Source organism: Branchiostoma lanceolatum, chromosome 3, assembly GCF_035083965.1.
Source record: "Branchiostoma lanceolatum isolate klBraLanc5 chromosome 3, klBraLanc5.hap2, whole genome shotgun sequence".
Classification (NCBI taxonomy): domain Eukaryota; kingdom Metazoa; phylum Chordata; class Leptocardii; order Amphioxiformes; family Branchiostomatidae; genus Branchiostoma; species Branchiostoma lanceolatum.
In genome coordinates this window covers 13,624,502-13,648,912 of record NC_089724.1, presented here as the reverse complement: position 1 = coordinate 13,648,912, position 24,411 = coordinate 13,624,502, and the positions used below count along the sequence as shown (strand labels likewise).

Genomic DNA, 24,411 nt, shown 5'->3' with positions numbered 1-24,411 from the left:
GTAGTATCTCTTCAGTGTATCTCTTTTAAGGAGTACTCTATGAACCTTTAGGGTATATCGACTACACATATTTATAAGATCGGGAAGACTCATTAATTGTTGGCACATTTGCATCCTCATGACATCGTTGGTCCATTAGTGGAAGATCCCTAAGATTGGTCGCGAGCAGGTGATCTGATAGACAACATGGCGGAAGTAGAATATTTCGGCGGTATCGAAGGGTGAGTTTTCTACATTTTCCCCGTTTTCTGATCACCAAGAGATATTGCATCAACTCGAGGTCAACCGTACGTAATATGCAGAATGGATGGTCCATTTGCATTTTAAACAATTTTCTGTTTTGAGGAATTAAATTGCATGTGACTGTTAAAAATCATAAGATGAAGACAGGCTAAGGGCCTCTAGGGAGGCGTGACCCTTAAGCCCAGAAGGTTGTTAGGGATTCTAGGGAGGAGATAACTCGCCGTCATGAATGTCGATCATTTGCAAATTGTCAAATGGTAAAGGCCAGAAGAACAATACATTTGATTAATAGTGTACTAGTACTAGTACGTGTTCTGCTTTCTTCTCTATCGGTATGTGAAAGTGCTGTTAAGTTCTTTTTATGGCTTGATGTTTGTTATTCTGTTCTTGGCCATAAACTGTGACTTTGTTTCAAGTGACAAGTCTTTGAAAACTCTTTCAATCGTGTTTAATATGTCCCGAAGACTATGTTAGCATATGACGTATGACTATGTCATGTGTATTTTATTGCCACTAAAGTATAATGTCTTCTTGAATCTTTGTTCCTCCTCTTTGTTCCATCATGATTTACTAGGTCCACTTGCACTGCAGGTGCCAAGTAAACAATGTGGGTCAGCCATCCAGCAGAAGTATGTTGCACTCTAAAATGAAAACGTTAAAAGAACCAAAGCGAAAACAGCTTTCCATTCTTTTTTAAAAGATTTTTGTTGATTGCATTGCCAGTTTCATTTTTTCATTATTGTTGGCAGTGAATCTACCGTTCTAGTTAATTAGAAATGTTTTTGGACATCCCCATGAGGTTTTAAGATGTTCCCAATATGTATTTTGTGTGCCACTGCATTTGTAAGATATCATGGGTGATATATTTTAACATGGTACCCCCATCATTCCAGTGGTGCCACCCACTCTAAGATGGTGATCATGTCCTCAGAGGGTAAGATCATGGCATGGAGTGAGGGACCAAGCACCAACCACTGGGTAAGGCACCAGATACTGTTTGTCAATGGCAGATGTTAGAGCAAGGTACATAGAAACAGCTACAAGTATGTACGTATGCACCAGACAACATCCAACTCTACAACATAATTCTATTTCTGCCACATCTGTTTGTACTGTTGTGTTCCTGCCAATTTGGACACTTTAATTGGTCTCACTTGAGTTGATAATGGTTGAATCTCTCTGTACACATGTTTCAGCTGATAGGTGTGGACCAGTGTGTGACAACCATCAACGACATGGTGGTCGATGCCAAGAAACAGGCAGGCATTCCTGAGGACAAGCCTCTCAAGGCTCTGGTGAGATTTCCAGACTCCCTTCAAAGACTACAAATTTATGACACCATGAACATGTCTCCCTTGTAACATCTTGTGACTATGAGCACTGTATTACAGAATTGTTTCAACTGCAAGTTTAAAACATCATGAAGACCTCCTACCGTGAAATGAAACCATTGCAAAAGTGAATGAATTTACAGTATGTTGTAAAATCCTTCACCGTTCCCAGGGCCTGTCCCTGAGTGGAGGGGAGAAGGAGGAGGGGCAGAAGCAGGTGATTGACGGCATGAAAACCAAGTTTCCCACCGTCAGCGAGAACTACAAGATGTGTACAGACACGTTTGGGGCCATCGCCACTGCCTGCGAGTCTGGTAAGGCTGGGAACTATTTTTCGTCATTGAAGAAAAAAGAAAAGAATCATCATATCTCCCATTCTGTATGTCTTTTTGAGGTAGTATTGATATTAGCTTGTCATATATGAAAAGTGAAGCATATCCAGTCTGTCTAACTTTAGTGTTAGCCAAGCATGGATCCACTAGTTGGAGAAAAAAGTCTTTGTTAAAATCAAACCAACACATGTGTTAATCACATTGGTGACGTGAATGTTGGCTTGCTAAGTTCCACTGTACAGCCATCACAGTACAGCTATGTTTGTTCAATTGACTTTATTTGTTTTATCAGTAGAGCACAACTCAGGTGCATGTAGGTGACCTGTTTTTTTAGGTGTCCCTGCATACAAAAAGACATTACAGATGTAGAGCAGGCTCAATAAATATAACAAGTTCATAGAAGTACAACAGATTACACGATGATTAATGGTGTATATGCAACTTACTGTACTGTATGCAGGGGGCATGGTGCTTATTGCAGGGACTGGGTCCAACTGTCAACTCATCAACCCAGATGGGGAGACGTACGGCTGTGGGGGGTGGGGGCACATGATGGGGGACGAGGGGGGAGGTAAGACTGCACTCCTCACTCCTTCTTTGACAGTTTGTTTTTTCGTATATGTATGTTAGTGTTCCAGGCTTTAATACTCTACACCCATTTGACAATGTGTGGTCGTATGTGTTTTTTTTCTGGGCATGAACATTCAGTGTAGATTGTTATCATCATCATTATTATTATTGTATTAGGAAATGTATGCTGCCTAGGTGGAAAGTTATGCTCTGCGAGTGCTGCCTGTTTGACAGTATAACATGCCATTGTGTGTCCTGTTCCCTGCAGCATATTGGATAGCACAGAAGGCAGTCAAGTATGTGTTTGATTTTGACGATAACTTCCACGAACCCCCTTCTGACACGAGCTACCTCAAACTGGCCATGTTTGAGTACTTTAAGGTTTGTATCAGTTATATACAGCAATCCTTCTTTTAGTCTGCAATATCAGACATTTGAATTTCAGCATAGAAATCTACTAATTGGAATTCTGAACCTCAATATGTGGTTATTAAAAATGTTGGCATGCATGTCATTTGATGAGAAGTTTCATGGTTTCCAGTCCACATGTCCTTTGTTTCAAATTTTACCTTCTAAACTAGACTGCAACATAAATTTGTGAATTGAAATACATGTATTTGCATGTGATAGATAAACCCATATCATTTGTATCTACCACCAGGTGAATGACCGTATTGGTTTGTTGGACCACCTGTATCGCAACTTTGACAAGTCCAAGTTTGCCGGCTTCTGTAAGCTGGTGGCTCAAGGTGAGAATCTCTCCAGGATTTCTGTTGTACAGTCTTGAAATGTCTTTGTGCTGAAGATCTTTCTTATAAAATCAAATTACTCTTAACGTTAAGTATTGTAAATGTATAGTAATCATGTATGCTCTCTAAATAGCAAACACATGACTACATAGAATGTTTTGTTGTTCAGCCAATGGACAGTTGAGTTTTACTAAACATGAAATTATTCATTACTGTTGGGGTAAGCAGCCTTCCTCCCCTCATCTTTTTTGGTCTTCTCTTCAAACATATTACACATGGCAATGTAGTAGATGACTTGATCATCAGACATGTACATTTTAACCAACAGGTGCCAACGAGAAAGGAGACAAACTGTGCCAAATAATTTTCACTCAGGCTGGCGAGATGTTGGGCAAGCATATCTGTGCTCTCTCTTCAAACATTGACAAGGTACAACCATAGTTAGTGAGACATCTTAACCCCTGTTACCTCTGATCTGTTAACGCTGAGCTGTCACCTCTGACCTCTTTCAGATCTGTGTCATCAGAAAGGAGATATACTTCTGTGTGTCAGTGTACAGGACAAGTCAGAATGAATGACCAGTTGTGACTAACCCTTGACCTCTGTCCTAGTTCCTTGACCTTTGTCCTGTACACTTATGACCTACTATAACCTTTGACCTGTAGGAGCTCAAGATTTCCAGGACCCCCTATGTTTGGCTTTGTTCCACATGGCAGGGGAGATGCTTGGCAGACACATTCTTGCCTTGGCCCCTAAGGTTGACAAAGTAGGTCTCCCTGGCTCAACTCTGCTCGTCTTATCATGTGTTGTATCTTGTGTCTTATGTGTTGTGTCTCACCAAGGAGGTTATATATAACCTCCTTGGTCTCACTGATGTTTACTTCTTCAATATATCTATGGTTCTTTTCCTTGTGATTCAAGGCATATAATCATGTTCAGATTTAAGCACTGTGCGGTCAAAACTGAGTTTCTCATAAAGATAAGCCAAGTGTAGTTTTATTTCCCAGGAGTAGAATATTATAATTCCCATGTAAATATCTTACTTGTTGGGCATGATGATAAATCTTTTGGCATAGTACTGGTTGCACCACCATCCAAAGGTGAGTGTTTTTGATATTGTACATGTACACATCACCCTCATGTGTCATCTGTTCAACAGAGCCTCCTAGAGGGAGAGGGAGGACTGCAGGTGGTGTGTGTTGGATCTGTGTGGAAAAGCTGGGACGTGCTCAGAGAAGGTAATACTCATGTAGGCTAGACCATGGATGGCAATCATTTTATTGGTTCAGGTTACTAGTACTGTATTCTATCTTTAGGTGTCACACCAGGCAGCTTTTTCCCACTTCCACACAAGACTTTTCTACATTTTTTCTGCTCTTCAACATTCATTCAACAGAATTCTTATTGCTATATTATTCTTTAATTTCTATTTTGCCATTGATTCCCAGGTTTCCTCAGAGGCATGTTACCTCGTAATGACAGAGACGTCACCATCAAGACCATCACGCTGCTAGAGCTGAAGCAGTCCTGTGCCATCGGAGCGGCCAATCTTGGAGCACGCAGCGTTGGGATGAAACTTCCCGTGAAATATGCCGACAATGCCACTGTCTTCTTTTCTCACACATTCTCCTGATACTGAATGTAGGTAGACATTTTGGCAGGAAATTCGCAGAGCTAAAGCATCACAGACTGGTATGGTACCGGTGGGCTCCTCTTACATGCACTTGGCTTCCATATGCTTTAAAAAACTTTCTGATGCACTGTGGTAATGAAATCCTGTAAACAATGAGAGATGTTGTAAGATGTTGCATACATTTCCTTTGCACTGTCTGTGCAATCAGAATATCTTTTTTACCTTTACTAGTATTTATGATATGCATTCTTTCTTATTATATGTCACAAATGTAGCTGCATAGATAGATAACCCTCAGAAGAACAATGATTATCTTTGTTATTGAGGATGCCAGGCATTCTCAATACCAGCCCAAAAATGATTACTGAAAAAGCGATGCACACTTGCAATGCTTTTCTGCTTGTGGCCCTTTCCAAGCTGCTCTGCACAGAGGTGTTATGAAATAGCTTTCTGAAAGTCATGAGACAAACCCACTACACAGTCAGTGTGGCCTGGCCAAAACTACTGCAGCTTCTCCTTCACTCTGAAGAATGGGCATGCTGCATTGTGTGGCAGTTTGCCACTGATGCGATTCAGATTCTCAGCAGCTTTCTGTAGATTTAACAGTGATATGCAACATGTCATTGAACAATTTTTGTTTGTCGAACCCTTAGTTTGTAACCAATTACATGTTTATGTCACATGAGCCACACAAACTCTAAATTGTTAAATCATTTGAATATTGTAAACTTTTAGTGATGCAAGAAGTCGATGTATAAGGTTTAGTTATTGTGCCTGTCTCTCATGATCACTGCAAATCTACTTTTTCCTCTGTTGCCAATTCAATGCAAATGGTAGACCACTTATAGCATACTGACAATTAACATTTCAAGTTGATTTTTGTTGATGGAGTATGACACTGTTGTCATAGAATCTTTGATGGTCAAAGCAAGGACATTATATAGAATCCTATATAATATCCTTGGTCAAAGTAAGAAACACTGGCTTGAGATACAAGTGTGTTAAAAAGACTGACAACAATTCCCCGTCTTAAAGACAAAATTTACCTTGTTTTGACAGTGTTCTACCAAGCCAACAATCAGGAACCAATGTCAAAGATAAGTCTTGCTCTGCAAAAGGCATACAGAGTGTGTTTTTTAAACAGATGTTATATAGATTTGATTTCTGTAGCAATGGCGCCATAGAAAGCTGTAATCTTCTCACAACATGAGTGCAGGCGGTTTTGCCTGACAATTTAATGGGACCTTGCAAGCAAGAATATTAGAATTATTGTCTGTGGGACCAATACGATACCACTTGTGTTAAACTATCACTTAACTATCGCTAATTGTGGAAATACGTCTCCAAATTATTATGTGCAAAAAAAAGATTATGAAGGCACACCTTATGGAGGTGATGACAGATAATATGAAATTATAATTGTGCAGAGATGTTTATTGTGAAGAAAATATGCCTGATGATTGATTGATCTAATGTTGTTGGGTAGTAAATGTTGGTGAAGAACGGCATATCATGCTTGTGGTCACTTCATCTTTTCAATTTGATCGGTAAGGGCAAATTAGCAACAAGATCTCGGGCGCTTTTATGAAAATACAGAAACATTCTGCATATGACAATGTAAAAAATAATGATCATGAGTTCCTCAAGAAAGCTTAGAGAAGAAATTACGGCAAGAATAATGAGGGGAAAATGTGAAAAAAAATCATAGCCTGCAGTTTTTTTTTCTGTCAGCATTGACGTTTTTCTCTCCTTGAAGATCGTGTGCCATTTTCCCCATTAAACTAGTACAGATGGCTCACAATTCTTTATTATGTGGCCGTTAGACATCAATAGTGTTTACCAATATCACGCACCGATGACTCAGAAATACCACTTATACATAGTCATTGAAACATAGATGACCCATGTGGTCAGATTCATGTTGACACCACTTTCACCCCAAAACACAATGACCTTTGTACCAGTGGAAACCCTAGACTCCTCTGTGATGCTAAAACAGTGCACATAATAAATACGTAATGCTTGACCCAATTGTTCACATGGTTTTTGCTACAGTGCGCATTACGTAGTCTTTTTGTCTCTATGGAGTCTTAACTAAAGGCTTGTTCAAAGGTGCGGTTTTGAATTTATGTCGTCAACTTCGCTTCGTTTTTAACACAACAGAATGCCGAGTAACGGATTTTACCACTGGTACCCATGTGGTCTTCTTTAGAACAACTGACATACTGCTTAGAAAGTTGTGAGGTGTTACGTTGCAGACTAGCGTATTCACGCAAAGGGTGATGCGGTGATGTCACACTGTTAGTAACATTTGAATCAATACTGTATCTTTCGTCACAATTATGTTGTTTGTTGTTGTTTCTTTGAATATAAAACACTTTTCGAGCTGTCAGATTTGTGTACAAAGCCTAAGGAAGTGTTTCTAATTAACGGCGACTTAGAAGGATTCCAGCCATTTTACGTCATGCCTGGAGGCCATGGGAGTGTCTGCAACCACCTGTCGGTCGTTACCATGGCAACAGGGCCACCCAATATGCTTGGGGCGCGATATCTGAAAGTCAAAACTGTTTCTCCTCAAACAGTGGCTCGGCTTGGTCCGTGTCTATGACGACCAGAAGTTTTGGAAACAGCTCAGCGGTGTTTGAAGTGAAAGGGTCAGTTTGTTTGGAACCCGCGTCCATGCGCGTCGACAGCACACATACCCCGGATGTGCCATAGGCAAGGGTTGCCATACACGCACATTAACATGTACATGTTAGACATGTTAGACGGGAGTCATTGACTGGTAGCTAGCGAAGGGGCAGTGATTGCTGGAGTTAGGCGCTGTGTCGTCCTACAAAACGGCTTCATGCCATGTTGTCCGAGCAAGGGCGGATTGTGGATTTGCTGTTACGTTGCAGGTTAGTATTCTATCGTTCTCTCTATCACAAGGTACAGTAGTCATTAGAGCGACACCGGTTAGACCACAAATACACAGGTCCCAAACGTGTTGACTGCGGCATACGGCACAACATGTCATGTTTGTGTGCAGATAGCAACAGGAAGCCTGTGTACTTGTAACGGCGTTGAGAATCTTATCTTACACGTTGATTTACACTGCGTCAAGTACTGGTGTCGGAACTATTACAAGAACATGTCCATGCATACATAAACACCTGCTGAAGTATGTGTTTCCGTTCTCGTATTGAATGAGCATTTTGTCTGCTGTTTCTAATTGTTCATTTTTGTTCAAAATTGAGTAAGATGATTAGACGAAAACATTAATGTGTAGCGAGGGAATGGATCTATGATGATAGTGTCGTTGTCAAACATCGGCGACATGAAACTGAGGTCATAAAAGTAATCCCACAGCTATGTTAATGTGGTCGGTCTTGTGCGACTACTTCGGAGTCTCTGGTCTATAAAGTCATCCGATACAGGTTGCATTCTTGTCAGAATTCTGCGCATAGTTAGAAACAAAGATTGATTGTAGAGGCGGAATACAAAGTTATTCATATATATCTACTCTTGAACATTAAACAGTCGTTTCAACCGGCAGTAGTAGTCTGTATCTGTATCTATATAGCCGGTTTAACCGCCAGTCGGCGTAACACACCAGCTAACAACTCTTGAACAACTTGAACCCCCTGGGTAAAACTGTGGATAGGCAGATGTAGTATATAAGACACTGTCTAATTTTTTTTATTTATAGAACTCGAATGGCTTCCTACACAGCGATAGTCCAATGGAAACTTTTAATCAAGTCCTTTGCCTTCCGAAGAAAATGCACAGATATCAGAAAACTCCGTCATGCTACAGCGAAGACAGCTAGTGTAAATTGTTCGTCAACATGAGCAATGGCAAACCCAGCTAACAATACAGTCATTCATTAACGGTGTAAAACATCACTTATATCAGTGACCAGTCCGCGTGTTATCAGCCACTTGAGTTGGGCAGTGCGTTCTACATTAATCTTTAGAATGTTATCAACCGTTAGGCTACAACCTTACATACTGACATGTACAGACATTCGTTTGAATACGTTTCATGGATCTAGCCGAGAATGTATAAACCACTCGAATCATAGGATAAACACTTAACTTTGTGAAAATAAGAAAACAAATCCTTGTTGGTGGCTAGAGTCACCACGAAAACGCTGCACGAATACAAGTTTGTTTAACCTAAATGTACATTACACATGTCGGAGATATGGCACGATTTGGCTCGGCATGTCCCACACACTGAACTTTGGCTGTAAACACGTCGGTAATGGATGCTAACGTGCAGATATCATACTGCAAACGACAGAATACAGGCACGATGAAGTCAGAACGTGTGTATCAACATTTGTTCATAGATAAGAAAAGCAAACATGTCCCCAGTAACGTCATTCTTTTGGTGAAAAACTGCTCAAGTTTCTGGTGAATAGTCGTTGGTCTTGCGAACTACATTTGTAGATCTTTGTAGTCTTACAGATAAATCGTTGGAATTCACATTCAGTTCATCACTTGTCAAAATTTAATTGAATAGATGCATATGCGTTAATCAGAAAAAAACTCGTTTTCTTCGATAAAGTTGGCTACACTAGGTCTTGTTCATGCAAGGAGGTTTACTCTGATTAAACCTCCTTGGTTCATGCGACAGATACTCAGTCTAGGAAGTGGTCGTCTTCCGACGGCGAACATGCAGTTATGTATCAAATCGCTAGTTGTGCCAATGTACCGCATCAGTAAAGGACGTCTGGCTTTAGCGTTTTGATTTAGAAGTTGAACCTTGAACCCATAAATCCTGCTATATTGATTCCTAACACGTACAGCTGTTTGGTCTGGCATATGTTTTTCTCTATCTACTCCGTTTTGCTCAGGGCTAACTATTTCACCGGGCGTGATTCGTACTTTTTGAAGATGAAAAACAAAGTCCCAAAATGTCGTCTGACCATGGACATTTTATAGAAAGCTTTATGAATATACAGCTATCTTCATGAGCACTGCCCCGTTTTTGCGACCAGAATGTGTACCCGCGTTGATAGGCAGATGTCTTTACTTACGTTATCTCTCTCCCTGTGGCCTTTGGTGTTCCTGGGATGTAGATATCTATACCACAGAAAGCTGAACTTCCGGAGGTCTGTGTTATTTTCCGCAGGTCCGCCAAGTGTGGTCTAGTGATAAATACCACCGCCCAACACTGCCCCTGTAATTTTGTTTGGAAACATAACACTTTTGAATCACATTCGCTATTCCATTGTGACGCGACAGGTTACTGGTACTTCCAGTCACCACTCAAAGACCAGGGACTAATAAAAAAACAAATAATATGTATCTCACAATTGCAACTCTAGCCTACATTGCAGACTCCCTCCGGCTGTTTGCACACTGAAACAGCCGCTTGGCACCCCATTCTCTGCAGCAGGGAGAAGGTTAATACCATTTTCATATCGATTTTTTTTTCTTATTACTGCGTGACGGGCCGAGACGTTATTAAGAAAAAAGTAATATAAAAACGGTAACTTTAAAGAAAACAGCCGGCGGGAGTATGCATGCAACGGAGGCTACAAACATCTGCTTGAGTACTTTGACGTCCTTTCAAGTGCAGTCACTATAGTTCACCAGCTGTTGTTGATAAAATAATGAGGAGACACGATATCTGTATGTTAAAACTGACGTTATGTGTTCCTCACAACAAGTTTAGCAAAACACAAATATGACCGTGGTATTCCGTATTTGGGGTACAGATGGATAAAAGTGGAAACTCTATTGAAAACTGATTCATTTTTATTTTGATTTATACAGGAAAAATACACTCAGGTAAACAAGACTGTTTTTGACGGATAACGTTTATGGAATATTATAAAGGAAACAAAGATGCAAATAATAAAGTCGACATTGCAAAAGAAGGTAGCGCTTTATTTGTTCTGTCGTTCTCACGTGTTTAGTTTACTTTTCAACCCTTGCCTCCGATAATTATCGCACCGTCCCGACCCCAGAGGTGCCTGTCGCCCGTCCCACCCCCGCAGGGTGGCGTGCCACGCTGGCTCACATCTGTTTCACATCACCCCGCCGTCTGACGGACAGGACAGCAGTTGTGGATCGTCCCGCGTTCCCCGCTGATACACAGCCTCCTGACGAAACCCAAACCGCGATTCCCCGCCTGCGCCTGCGATTACTTTCCGGTGTCCGCCATATTTCTCTGACCATCACAGGTCAAACAGCAGCGGACAGATCCCACTTTTTCGGCCGCTCTTTTCCCGTTAAGAACCAGCGATGAAGCGATTTCTGGTGGTCGGGCTGCTAGCTCTTCTGTTCGGCGTGGTTCTCACGGCTCCTACGGGGGAAGATAACGAGACCATGCCCGACGATGAGGAGTGTCCCGACGAGTGTCCCGAGGAATGTCCGGAGGCCGAGGGATGCGTGGCCGGGAAGAAGATGGTAAATGTTTCTTTGTTTTTGTTTTGACAAAGGTATGGTCCAACGATGGCCAGTGATATTTGCTGGAACTTCGTTTAGCTGTTTGGGTAGAAATGCATATATGTGAAGTTGGTGTAGGTTTGAACTTCTCACCTAGGTCTGTTTCGTGTATGATTTTGAGATTACCATAAACATGAGTCTTCTTTAATACCATAATTTTCACCTTCTGTGGCATTGTGTTCACATCCATTGTTTCGGATGTTCAGTCCCAAACGCAAACGGACTTAACAAAAACAATTTGCTCGTACCGTAACGGTCCACTTTTGCTAGTGACTTTGGCAGTTCGGTCTCAGGGGTCAGCTGTTGTACAGTACAGTTTGATTGGAGGACGTGGACACAGATCCGACCTAACCTCCGATCCGTAGAGGCGGCTAAAGAAGAAGAAGACCGATACGCCATCAGAAAAAAAACACACATTATGAGTAGAGTCTTCGGTCAAGTAGGAAGCCTCCCAAAAGCCCGACTCGTAGTACCTGCGAAGGAGGTTAGATTTGACCAAGTCCTTGGTTTTAACCTCCTTGATTTGACCTTGTGTAGTAAGACACCCACAAACCAACCTAACCGTTGATGCACAATGTACCGTCCCGTGTGCGTAGTTCCATCGTCCAAATTATTTTCAGTTTCTCGCGAATTTCTTTCGGAAAGTTCTGTCGCCGATACGACAAACGGAAAAAGGCCAGATTTAACGCGACCCCTCTAATCAAAGAACCTCCTTGTTCTAATTAAGCCGGGTCTGAAAGAAAAATCTGTGGGGTTGCCAAGGGGGGTTGTGGGCAAGTGGTTTGAATTATCACACAAACCTGGGAAAGCAATCCAAGGTCTTCTTGAATTGCAACGAAGGAGTGGGTAGCTATTTACCCACCCACCCCCTCGCGCTCTGGTTTTGTGACCGGAAAATTCTTAGACATCAAAAGACATGGTTCATCATTTTCATGGGTATACTTTTCTCTTTGAGTCTTTCCATTCACTCAGACATCGTTACATGATGGTATTTCACCCTTTCATTCAAATAGTTGATACCAATTTCCTCCGTGATATCAAGGAGGTTAAAATAGATCCAAACATTCCTAAAGAAGTTGTTTAGTGGTCCGCTGTATGGAACTTGTCAACTTTTGTCTCAGCTGCGGACAGAGCTCGTGGTGGTTTGGGAGTGGCCGTGGTAGGGAAATAAACAGAACCCGTGTGTTTATTCTGCTGCCTTGAAGTGTGATGACATGTTTATGCTGTTCGGTTTGTGGTTCAACTGTGTGTCAAGTGAATAGGGGCCGAGCCATGTACCATGTACCACGATGCTCACCTAAACATTGAGATGGAAGGCCGTGACGTCTACGTTTCCGGAGCGCCACGTCTCACTCTTTACAAATGGGTCAAATCGGGTCAGTCTATCGTCACACCCATATCTAGTCAAAAAGGATAGTGCGGAAAAGAAGTCAAAGATTGATCCATAACGTTACAAGTCCATCTTTTAGAACCGCTGAAAAGTGAAAAAGTTACGGTAGGGCGGTAGCGTGGGGATGTGTGATGTCGCCGTCCTTCGATGTCGCCGAGCTCGTCCCTTGATTTGACATTTCGATGTTGCCACTCCACATACGAACACGTACACACACTGGTTAGTCCCCGTCAAACTATGATAATCGTGTAATCCATTCTGACCGGCAACCAAAGCCTGGATTAGGCAATAGAAACAAACCAATTATACGACTGTGCCGTCCATTGTGTTGAAAACAGCCTTGTCATTTTCTCAGCGTGAATGTACTTATCGCCCTCCCCAGGTCGTCACTTGAAATAGCACACTGCTTCCTACAATCTACTGCCTACAATAACCAAGCTCTTGTAATTTCTGTGACAACGAAGTAACGGTCCAATCCCCGTTTCCACTTGCTCTTTTTGATGATGAGAGTATTGAATGTAGTGTAAACCTTTCTAGCCTGATTTAATCGCGCTAATAGCAGCCGCCTGTAACCGGTCAGCCCCTAACTAGACAGATAAAATGCCAAAGGAGTTACTAGTATCTGGCCAGGGAGTACACAAAACTGTACTCCTTTGAGTCCCTGGCTAGCTAACTCCTTTGGCGTGTTTTCTGTCTATGTATTTCCAGCCGCCTGTGGAGCCTGGTAAAGGCTAGGGATTTGAGGTAGAATACTTTTCTACGGCAAATATATTATCCCACACATAAACCCCCCTCCCCTTTCCCCTCCCAGGACAGATGCGGATGTTGTGAGGAGTGTGCCAACATGGAGGGGGACCTGTGCGACATGAAGGGAGAGAAGGAAGTGTTCGGGGCGTGCGGGAAGCACCTGGAGTGCCGTCCTAACGTCGACTCTGCCGAGGACGGAGAGACACCCGACAACATCTGCTTCTGTAAATCCTCCGTAAGTACTTCAGCCAGAGATTTTATTGATCATTATCAGTAAAATCATTAAAATGCCAATGACATAGAGAAGACATCGTTATGACTCGACTTAACACTACCTAGACTGAAAAATGTTTCAAAGATATCAGAACGGAACTCGGTAAAATTGACATTGTTGCCATGATTGCAGGAGGATATGTGCGGCTCTGACGGCATCACCTACAGCAACATCTGTCAGATGATCTCTGCCGCCTTCCACAGCAAGACACCCATCAAACTGGAGCATAAGGGACCGTGTAAAGCAGGTAAATACTTAAATCGGGATAAATTACAAATAGAAACATAAAATGAATCTAAAATGCAAATCTAACGACGTGATAGGAATGTACCAGTGAATGATTCAAACGTCATGTTATTTGACCAATGATTTCCTTCAGTTGTATGCATGTTATGTGGTATAGTATAGTAACCAACATATAGATCCTGTACCTAACCATTTCGTCATTTCCAGGTCAGATTTCCTAAGAATCAGAATCATGTGTCTGACTAAGATTGTGCAAGAAGTTGCCAAAAGGGCTTGAAGATCAATATTACTGTAGTACGCGGTTACTACAAGGTCGATTTTCACCACTGACAATTACTTGGTTTGCTAATCAGTCAAAGATTAAGATTTAATGGTTAAGACCGTTTAGTTGTTTTCCCAGTTCTTCCCTCGCCGTGTGTGTTAGATTTAAACACTACTGTTTACGGCCCCTAGCTGTGTATATTGACTGAACAAACTGGCAAACTTTGTCTTTCGGCATTTTGCAACAAACGTCTGAGAAAACGCAGGCCCCTGCCGTAGGTGGTTGACCGCTGAACTCGTGTAGGTAACTTGTAAAAACTATTTCTTCCACCCTTTTTCTTGGGACGTTACCACGGTAATGTTCAGACGTATTCGGACACGATGACGATGGAAATACTTGAACAAAGTGAAGAGATGGATTGGATGGATGCCTGTGAACCTTGTTATTCATACACCCGTCTACTTTATTCTGATCTGCCCATAACGATACCTTACATTTTAATTAAAGTTCTGCATAATGAGCTCAGTTGTTGGTCAGTGTTACTTGTAGTTAGCCATCAGTGAATGCCGAACATGAAAGAAAAATGCGTACTCTTTATGGTAAAGCTGTTCCGTCAGAGATCAAGGTGATGGAAACCAGAACAGCATGTGATATCTGATTCTGAACTCGATCTTGACGGTGGTGATTCGCAATTCGATCACATGTGCGTTCACCAAATACTGGTCCACTATAAGGGTGAATTCCAGTCACAATAGACCAAATGTAAGATCCTCCTGGAAAGTTCTGTCTGTGAATTGTGAAGAAGACAGGATAATGTTGTGGTTAGAACTCTTCCTGTCCAGACTGAAGGAAACATCTAGAATTGGGCCATTGCCAGGCCACATGGGCCCAGCTGGACCGGCTTTTCGGGTGGCCGTGAAATACTCTCCAAGCAGAGGATGGGTTCCGGCAGGTTTTTGACGTGTTTTAGGCGTTTTTGTCGGCCTTTCTACTTTTTCATTTTTTTTTGTTTGTTTGTTGGGTTTATAGAGAAAAAAAAACACGAAAAAGTAGAAAGGCCGACAAAAACGCCTAAAACACGTCAAAAACCTGCCGGAACCCATCCTCTGCTTGGAGAGTAGCCGTGAAACGAATTCGTGACATTGTGGGGATGAGGTAGGGGGTTTCAGAGTACCCGCCTCTGTCAGTTTGCATACCACGGTGGGGTGTAAACCTACCTGCATACGTGCTTTGGTCAGGTTAACACTTTCTTTCATTCATTCTCAGACAAGGCTGCGTATGTGCAAGCGGTTCAGTCTAGCGACCAGATTAAAATGTATATTCGAATGAAGAAAGTATGAGCACACTGCTTTTAAATGTCATTGTATGCCCCTATCGCAACCTCCATCACGAGTGAGATCACATGTGACCTGCCTTATTTAAATATCTAGGATTGTTGCCATTCTCTCCGTATCATCATTATTTCTGAATCCCTGGTCTTAACTAACGAGCTAGATCTATTGGTGGGGTCTAATTGCTTGGTTCATGTCAGAGACGACCTTTTCCTAACTTCTAATGTCTGTGTTCCGAGGCTGCGGTAGCGCCACGTCAGCGGTGGGGTGTAACGTTATATGTAATTGGATTGCAGGCTTGAGTGAAAACAGAGGGACTTATGCGATCACCCAGGGTAACGGTCCTGGGTAACGGTCCTGGGTAGGTAGCACAAAATTAAAAGGGAGTCACGGTCACGTCATGGAACCTTGAGTAACTGCAGGAAATCATGTCTAGACCGCTTGGGTTTACCATTGGTATCAGCACAGACCGCTTTTGATAATCGAATTATTTACCACCTCAATATATTAAACGGATGAATGTCGAAAATGACAGTCTGTTTTAACGTTTATCTCCTCCTTGAAATGGGCTTGCCTTCAACATCCAGTCGTAGGCCGTTCTACTTGAATTCATACAAACCCACGGCCAGGGGTCCCAAAGAATTGGATGCACCACAGTATCTAGACCCTAACAAGATTCCTCTGAAAGTTGACCCCTGGGGGTATTTCTCAGTTTGTAGATGTGTAGATTATGTGTTTGATGATGAATTGATGTTGATTGTAAATCTTTCTTTGTGTGAATTTGAAATGGCGTAAAGGTTAGAGTACGCTTTCCTTCCTCTAGACGTCGCTATGCAGCATATCTCTCATACTATTCGTAGAAGTAGAAAACCCTTGGCCCCAGAACTACCCCTGCTAGTTGGGTACCCTCTTATCTATCCAGGTCGCTCTGTGACCAATTAACGATACAGCTATTGAAGATGTCTTGTGTTACGGGAAGGCGGAAAGTCGTTATGAAAGGTGGTTCTTATTTACGGCGTATTGTAGAGAAGGGACAGAATATTCGACTCAAAACTGAAATTACTCAATTCTAGCTAGTCAATACAGTATTTGGCGTCCACTGGACGAAAATGAATTGGTAGGCCAAAGAAGGAAATGCAGAACAAATCTCCGGTCGGTACGCGATCAGAAAGGCAGTCAGGGAACGTCACGATTTTTGCTCCTAGTATTTCTGCTGGAAGATAAAAGTTTGCAGCAGCGCGACTTGATTTATATATATGATATAGGTTTGACACAGCGGCATCTGGTAATTGGTTAGGCACTGTGGCATCAAAGTCAAACCGCCATTGAATGGTACAACCGTCCTTACGGTATGCCACGATTTGCTGCGGCTTTCCGAGCTGTTACAAAGTCAAGATCTGAAATATTCGCTTTGCACTGACGTTACTTTCGTGGTTTACCATGTATTGCGTTGGTCTAAAATGTGGGTCATGCCTCGCAGCATGTTTACTTTTAGTTTCGTTGTGGTTGTGGGTTTGAAGCCAACTTCCTGTCTGGATGTGTGGGAGACGGGACTTGGCTGTTGTGCGAACAGTGTCAATGGCAGGGTCAAGTCGAAGGGCATGTCACTGCATAGTTGGGGAAATGCCAAGTAACGCTTCCACACAGACGGCACCAGTCGTCTCCAAGCAGATGTGGTGGTGCATCGCTTGACGTTTTCCGGACGTTTGGGTAGCAGTCATTGTTAGGCAAGATTTAGAAGAAAAAATGTTTTAAAAAGACAACCCACAACATTTGCTGGAAAAGTTAACAACAATACGACTTGCCCAATGGATACAGCCATGTGTCGTCCTCTAGCGATAGTTGCGCTAACTTCAGTGACAGCAGTCATCGTCGTCCAAAGACGTCCGTACCAAATCAGCGTGGCAAACGATATTGAAATACGTTGTCGTAATTTCTCTCAAAACTGTAAATTTTGCAATGGTGAAAATGAAATAACGTTTGCTGTTTTGTCCCCTCTGTCAGTATCAAATCAGCGTGGCTAACAATATTGAAATACGTTGTCATAAGTTTCTCAAAACTGCAAAATTTGCAATGATGAAAATAAAATAATGTTTGTTAATTTTTCCCTCTGTTCCAGCTCCGTTCATCCGCACCGGCCCTGAGGCCATGAAGAACAAGACCAAAGGCGACATCGTGCTGAGCTGCGAGGTGCACGGCTTCCCCATCGCCGCGGTGGAGTGGCTGAAGGACGGCACCAGCCTCATGCCCGGGGACGACATGCACGTGGCCGTCCAGGCGCGCGGGGGCCCCGAGAAGTACGAAGTCACCGGCTGGCTACAGATCCAGGACCTGAGGAACACGTACGTGTTTGTCTTTGAAAATTATCCTTCGGGAAGTTTAAGCTAAGTTTTCCACATTTCAAGTTCACTGTCAAGTAAAGTATACGTTGATTCTGGAGCATGTATTTATAACTGTGTCTCTTCTTTCTGCCAGTGACCAAGGTACATACACATGTGTTGGAAAGAACGCATACGGCTCTGCAGAAGCTTCGGCCTTCCTTGAGGTCCTGCCGAGGGAAGGTGAGACGTTTCCGGAACCCAGCGAGTTCGCGCTCGCCGACGAAGCCCCCGACAACTGGGAGAACGAGTGGGACCACGACCTGTGAACTGTCAATCCGAACGAACCAAGACAGATTAGGGAGACGTAGAAAAGTTAGGAGTGTAGAGTTGAAAGCACATTTCTTTCTGTGCACAACTATTTTCTATCGGTAGTAACGTTACATGTTAGTGTCAGGGAGTTAGACAAAATCGCGTTTTTTATACGTTATGTAAAACAGCAGTACCTTCACACTTGTATATTTTGCTGTACAATGTAGCAGAGGTAAACTATGGACAGGAAATGCTAACAATCGAATCAGTCACGTTACGCTATGTTTGTTGTTTATCTCTACTGAAACAAGTCCGGTAAAATGGTCGCAAAGAAAGGCCTAGCTCCGATGTACGTATATCCTCGTGTGGAGATTACTATTAGCCTATGTGTATACTGGAAACATATTTAAAGGCTGAAACCTATCAACCTGTGTTCCTAGTCACTAGTCCTTGTTCCTTGCCCACTCCTTGAGCGTAGGGACGGGACGTTTTCATCATTCATCCGTTACGTTAAGGATCGTAAGATGTTGTAAAAGATTACTAATTACACGTGACTTGCAGCATTGCTGCCCAATGCAGTAGCTCCCGGATCCATCACATTTCCGGTAGATTTAATCGGTAGGATTTAGATTTCTTGGAACATACTTTTATACAAATGAAGGTAGATCTACTTAAACCAATACTAAATAGACATTGGTGCTATTTCTGAACGACTATGAAGTTTTTAGAAATATATATTTTCATGGAAAAGTTCCGTTGCTGTCCTCCAAAGTACTCAGTGTCAAATTAGGAAGAAACGTGTTTGTAAAGACTGAATATTCATGATGCTGTAACTAACACTTTCGTAATAAAACATTTCAATGGTGCTAGCACGAATATATGTCCTGCTTCATCCTTTTTTTATTGCCGTCTTTCCCGGGCCGTCAACCTACTTTCATTTTTCTTGAATAGCTGTAGTCCTCCGCGAGAATGTATTACTGTTGCGTTGTTTTCGAGTGTACTTCTTCGGGGGAAAGTGCTCTTTGGAGAAAACAAGTACCTCTGTAACGTCTCTCTCGTTCCTTATAAGGCCTCGTGTTCATCGATCGCGAAACGTTGTGATGATGAAATCATGTACATGTACATGTTGTAAACTTAAAGTCTTAAAATTCTAAAACTTAAATTTTCTGCATTGTTGATATTCTTGTTGTAATTACAAGGAACAGGTTCCTACGCCGAGAGCAGACCAGCCTGGCGAGCCCTATGCACGTCTGTAGCCGCCATGCATCAGACACTGATGCCTGCGAATGATTGATTGGTCGGGGAAATCTCTATTTGCTATTTAAATGAGGGGTAGATGTTTTCGGAAAGTGATGATAAATGATGACTCAGATTCAAACTGGTTTTAGGGAGAAAATGACTCCTCACTGTCGTGTTTGGTGCGAGCAGTGTTATAAATCTACAGGTATTCTTTATACATGTGATTCAAGTCACGATAGTGACGAAAGTGTGCTCATAATCAGATCATCCGACACGGACTCTCTTTCAGGTATCGTTTTAACTTTCTTCAAAAACAAACACCTTTTTCATTATTGTCTAAGTGCACCTTATTGTTAACATAGGTTGTTAACATTGCATACGTATGACGCGCAAAAAGAAGTTCAGTATGACTCAGCAAGCATGCCTGAATGACATAGGTACTCCCTGACGTCACGGAAGAAACCTCAAAAGTTCTGCTTCACCTTTTGGAAAATGTCATTGACCTCTTCGTTAGACCAATGTTCTCACAAACCACCATTTCAAAGGCTTTGCGTATAGACGTAAGATGGATTTTCAAAAAAGAATAAAATTCACGTGGGTGGCTTGTATGAACTAATCGCGTTCACACTACAACACGATTGAAAGTCACAAGAAAGAAGATGCTTGTCCACGACGTTCCTAACAAATTGATCATGGTTGAAATGAGGACCGAAGTTTTGAGGCGGTGCGTGTTACGTGTGAGGGATCGATAAGTCGCAGTGTTCTCGGCGCAGCTGCAGGTCCTTCACAGGGAGGCCATGTGGAAATCCCCTCAGCCCGCCTTACCTGGTCATGACGCACACACAGCGCGCACGGCGTCATTACAGGACGGCAGCCGACATGTTTCCCAGGTAGGGAAGTTTTCCCATCTTTCGGCTTCATTTCGAATTCTATCAGTCAAAAAGTGCGCTTCTTGATGAGAATTTTAATTTCAAACGGCTTCTTTTTACTCCTTCCTCGACCAGCGATGGGCGATAAACGTCTGGCCCGCACAAGTGATTCCAGGCATTCTCTAACGTCATTACCAATATGGGTGTTCAGATCTTCAACAAAACACTGACAGCATCCATGGCTCTTTCGTTTCCTCTTCTTCCTCCCTAGCTCTTTCCTTCTATTCCGTTCCTTTCTTACTTTCCTTCTTTCGAATTCTTTCTCATGCTCACTGCATGCTTGCAGCTTGTGCTGATTACATTCTTTTTCTGACCTGTTTTCACCTTCTCTCTATCTATGTACAAATCTAGTTTTTGTTTTCCGATTTGAATGCATGCATCAGCTGTAATGTTTACCTTTGTTGTACAAGTAAAACGACCGTAGTAAGTAGAAAAATTAATCCAGTTTGCCTTTCGGATGTTTTGTTGGCAACATTGACAGTATGCGTAAAGGCTTACAACGCGTCTTAAGAAGAGAAATGACATGAAAGTACCTGAGTGTGTCTCCTTAAAGAAGGACGTCTCTTTCATGGCACTGTGTTGCCACCTGCTCGCTGATACGATTTCGAGCAATTTGTGCGACACTGGTCACTTTGATGTGGTCGCCGCTTTTGATGTTTTTCTTTGGCCTGGCGCACAACCTTCTTAACTTCATATTCATCTGCTTGAGGAGGGCGATGTGTTTTAAATCATAACGTGATTTCTTTCTTCAGAGTTTGCAAACTATGTTGGAAGTACTACTACAGTGTGTGTTAAGGTTTTCAAAGGTCTAAAGACAGATTTAAGCCGGTGTGTGTAAAATGTAAGCATTGTTGTTGGCCGACGCTTTTTCGATGAAAGATTGAATCCTCGCCCTTAGAAACCATGGTATGGTGTTCCTCAGTAATATGAACGAGCTGTACATGTATTTCCTAGCTCACATCTACATGTACTATTGCATACAGTAATTCCTCTAATGCTATGGTAAAAAGTTTACCGGTTTGACAGATTTGTTAGACAGTGGCGTTACGTAGCCTCCTGTGCAGGCCTCCTATAACGCGCGACATAGATATTGGGGGAGGGGGGAGCTCTTATGCCGGTGTTCAGGAATTATCGGTCCCCCCGGGAAAATCGGTCCCCCTCCTGCCATTGGTCCACATTTGAGACTGGTGGGCGTGGCCTAAAAGTACGAAGGCCCACAACAACATAGGCTGTAACATAACAATTCTACACTGTCGACATTGTCGACAAATAATGTATCCTCATAGGAAAGTTGAAACAATCTTCCTCTGGTCTACTTCGGACCCTAATTTTCAACTTAAAGACGATTCTATGAATATTGATATAAACGTTTCAAAGGGTTTTGGCCATTGTGGGATTTCATCTGAAGGGGACACATTTTCCCGGGATAGCCGGGATTTTCGGTCCCCTCATTTGAAAGTCACCAACGTCTCTTCTGATGTATTTGGAAACCTCTTTTTCAAATTGAAGACGTTTCTCTGAAGACCTAACACAACTATAAACGTTTCAGATGCAGAAAGTCTCAGTATTTGGCCATTGAGGGGATTTCAGGTAAAGGGGACACATTTTCCCGGGCCGGGGTTAAGCCGGGATTTTCGGTCCCCTAGTTCATAGGAAAGTCACCAACGTCTCTTCTGATGCAATTGGAAACCTGTTTGTCAACTTGAAGACGCTTCTCTGAAGACCTAACACAACTATAAACGTTCCAAAGGCAAAAAGTCTCAGCATATGGCCATTGAGGGGATTTCAGTGGAAGGGGACACATTTTCCCGGGCTGAGGTTAAGCCGGGATTTTCGGTCCCCTCATAGGAAAGTCAACAACGTCTCTTCTCATTCACTTGGAAACCTGTTTTTAAACTTGATGACGCTTCTCTGAAGACTTGATACAACTATAAACGTTTCTAAAGCAAAAAGTTTATAGTTTTGTCAAGTCTTCAGGGAAGCGTCTTCAAGCATCTTCGTGATTTTCTATGAGGGGACCAAAAATCCCGGCCCGGGAAAATGTGTCCCCTTTACCTGAAATCCCCTCAATTGCCAAATGCTCAGACTTTTTGTTTTTGAAACGTTTATAGTTGTGTTAGGTCTTCAGATAAGCGTCTACAAGTTGAAAAAAAACAGGTTTCCAAGTCCATTATAAGAGACGTTGTTGACTTTTCCAAAAGGGGACCGAAAATCCCGGCTTAACACCGGCCCGGGAAAATGTGTCCCCTTTACCCGAAATTCTCTCAATGGACAAATGCTGAGACTTTCTGCTTTTCAAATGTTTATAGTTGTGTCATATCTTCATAGAAGCGTCTTCCTGTTGAAAACAGGCTTCCAAGTCCATCAGAAGAGACGTTGTTGACTTTCTCATTAGGGGACCGAAAATCCCGGCTTAACCCCGGCCCGGGAAAATGTGTCCCCTTTACCTGAAATCCCCTCAATGGACAAATGCTGAGACTTTTTGCTTTTGAAACGTTTATAGTTGTGTTAGGTCTTCAGAGAAGCGTCTTCAAATTGAAAAACAGGTTTCCAACTCCATTATAAGAGACGTTCTTGACTTTCCAATGAGGGGACCGAAAATCCTGGCTACCCTGGCCCGGGAAAATGTCTCCCCTTTACCTAAAATCCCCACAATGGCCAAATGCTGAGATTTTTTGCTTTTGAAACGTTTATAGTTGTGTTAGGTCTTTAGAGAAGCGTCTTCAAGTTGACAAACAGGTTTTCAAGTCCATCAGAAGAAACGTTGTTGACATTCCTATGAGGGGACCGAAAATCCCGGCTTAACCCCGGCCCGGGAAAATGTGTCCCCTTTACCTGAAATCTCCTTAATTGACAAATTTTGAGCCTTTTGCCCATGAAACGTTTATAGTTGTGTTAAGTCTTCAGAGAAGCGTCTTTATGTATAAAAAAAAGGATTCCAAATGGATCAGGAGAAGCGTTGTTGACTTTCCTATGAGGGGACCGAAAATCCCGGCTACCCCGGGAAAATGTGTCCCCTTCCCTTGAAATCTCCTCAATGGTCAAATCCTGAGACTTTTTTGCTTTTGAAACGTTTATGGGTGTGTTAAGTCTACAAAGAAGCGCCTTCAAGTTGCAAACAATTTCCATGTCCATCATAAGAAGCGTTGTTGACTTTTTGATGAGGGGACCGAAAATCCTGGCTAGTTCTAACCCGGGAAAATGTGTCCCCCTCCCCTTAAAATCCCCTCAATGGCCAAATCCTGAGACTTTTTGCTTTTAAAGCGTTTGTATTTGTGGTAAGTCTTCAGAGAAGCGTCTTCAAGTTGACAAACAGGTTTCCAAATGTATCATAATATTCGTTGTTGACTTTCCTATGAGGGGACCGAAAATCCCGGCTACCCCGAGAAAATGTGTCCCCCTCCCCCTTAATTGACAAATCTTGAGACTTTTGCTTTTGAAAAGTTTATAGTTTATTTCCCCTGAAATCCCTCAATGGCCAAGTTCTGAAACTTTTTGTTTTGAAACCTTTATAGTTGTGTTAAGTCTTCAGAGAAGCGTCTTTAAGTATAAAAACAGGATTCCAAATGGATCAGGAGAAGCGTTGTTGACTTTCCTATGAGAGGACCGAAAATCCTGGGTACCCCGGGAAAATGTGTCCCCTTCCCTTGAAATCCCCTCAATGGCCAAATCCTAAGACATTATGCTTTTGAAACGTTTATAGTTGTGTTAAGTCTTCGGGGAAGTGTCTTCAAGTTGAAAAACAATTTCCATGTCCATCATAAGACGCGTTGTTGACTTTGCTATGAGGGGACCGAAAATCCCGGCCAGATCTCCCCGGGGAAAATGTGTTCCCTTACCCTGAAATCCCCTCAATGGCCAAGTTCTGAAACTTTTTGCTTTGAAACCTTTATAGTTGTGTTAAATCTTCAGATAAGCGCCTTGAAGTTGACAAAGAACCTTCCAAGTTCATCAGAAGAAGCGTTGTTGACTTTTCTATGAGGGGACCGAAAATCCCGGCTAGATCTACCCCGGGAAAAGGAGTCCCCTTCCCCTGAATTCCCTCAATGGACAAATGCAGAG

The 24,411-nt window shown here is 42.5% G+C and overlaps 3 protein-coding genes across 6 annotated transcripts in view; all 3 read left to right on the top strand.

The window, feature by feature from the left end:
- The first annotated feature begins 72 nt into the window (after window positions 1–72).
- On the top strand, window positions 73–6,366 carry LOC136430424 (N-acetyl-D-glucosamine kinase-like). 4 transcript variants are annotated; one of them, XR_010754895.1, is made up of 11 exons: window positions 73–221; window positions 1,137–1,221; window positions 1,440–1,538; window positions 1,747–1,888; window positions 2,367–2,477; window positions 2,745–2,857; window positions 3,138–3,225; window positions 3,554–3,654; window positions 3,891–3,991; window positions 4,385–4,463; window positions 4,674–4,718. XR_010754895.1 is itself a non-coding variant. In XM_066421024.1 (11 exons), the coding sequence occupies exons 3-11, from the start codon at window positions 1,156–1,158 to the stop codon at window positions 4,856–4,858; spliced, it is 984 nt and encodes a 327-aa protein (XP_066277121.1). In that variant the 5' UTR covers window positions 153–221; window positions 818–872; window positions 1,137–1,155; the 3' UTR covers window positions 4,859–6,366. The 4 variants fall into 4 exon arrangements, 3 of the variants coding, with proteins under 3 accessions (XP_066277120.1, XP_066277119.1, XP_066277121.1); XM_066421024.1 differs by lacking the exon at window positions 3,891–3,991 and adding an exon at window positions 818–872 and having other exon boundaries at window positions 153–221; window positions 4,674–6,366; XM_066421023.1 differs by lacking the exon at window positions 3,554–3,654 and having other exon boundaries at window positions 4,674–6,366.
- Window positions 6,367–7,366: 1,000 nt separating this feature from the next.
- The window catches only part of LOC136430421 (uncharacterized), a 29,854-nt gene continuing 12,809 nt past the window's right edge, over window positions 7,367–24,411 (top strand). The window contains exon 1 of the mRNA XM_066421015.1: window positions 7,367–7,758. Coding sequence (XP_066277112.1) covers window positions 7,712–7,758 — 47 coding nt within the window. The 5' untranslated portion in view covers window positions 7,367–7,711. The remainder of the gene's footprint in view (window positions 7,759–24,411) is intronic.
- On the top strand, window positions 10,839–19,057 carry LOC136430427 (kazal-type serine protease inhibitor domain-containing protein 1-like). Its single transcript, XM_066421028.1, has 5 exons — window positions 10,839–11,262; window positions 13,503–13,673; window positions 13,845–13,959; window positions 17,671–17,893; window positions 18,027–19,057. The coding sequence occupies exons 1-5, from the start codon at window positions 11,098–11,100 to the stop codon at window positions 18,196–18,198; spliced, it is 846 nt and encodes a 281-aa protein (XP_066277125.1). The 5' UTR covers window positions 10,839–11,097; the 3' UTR covers window positions 18,199–19,057.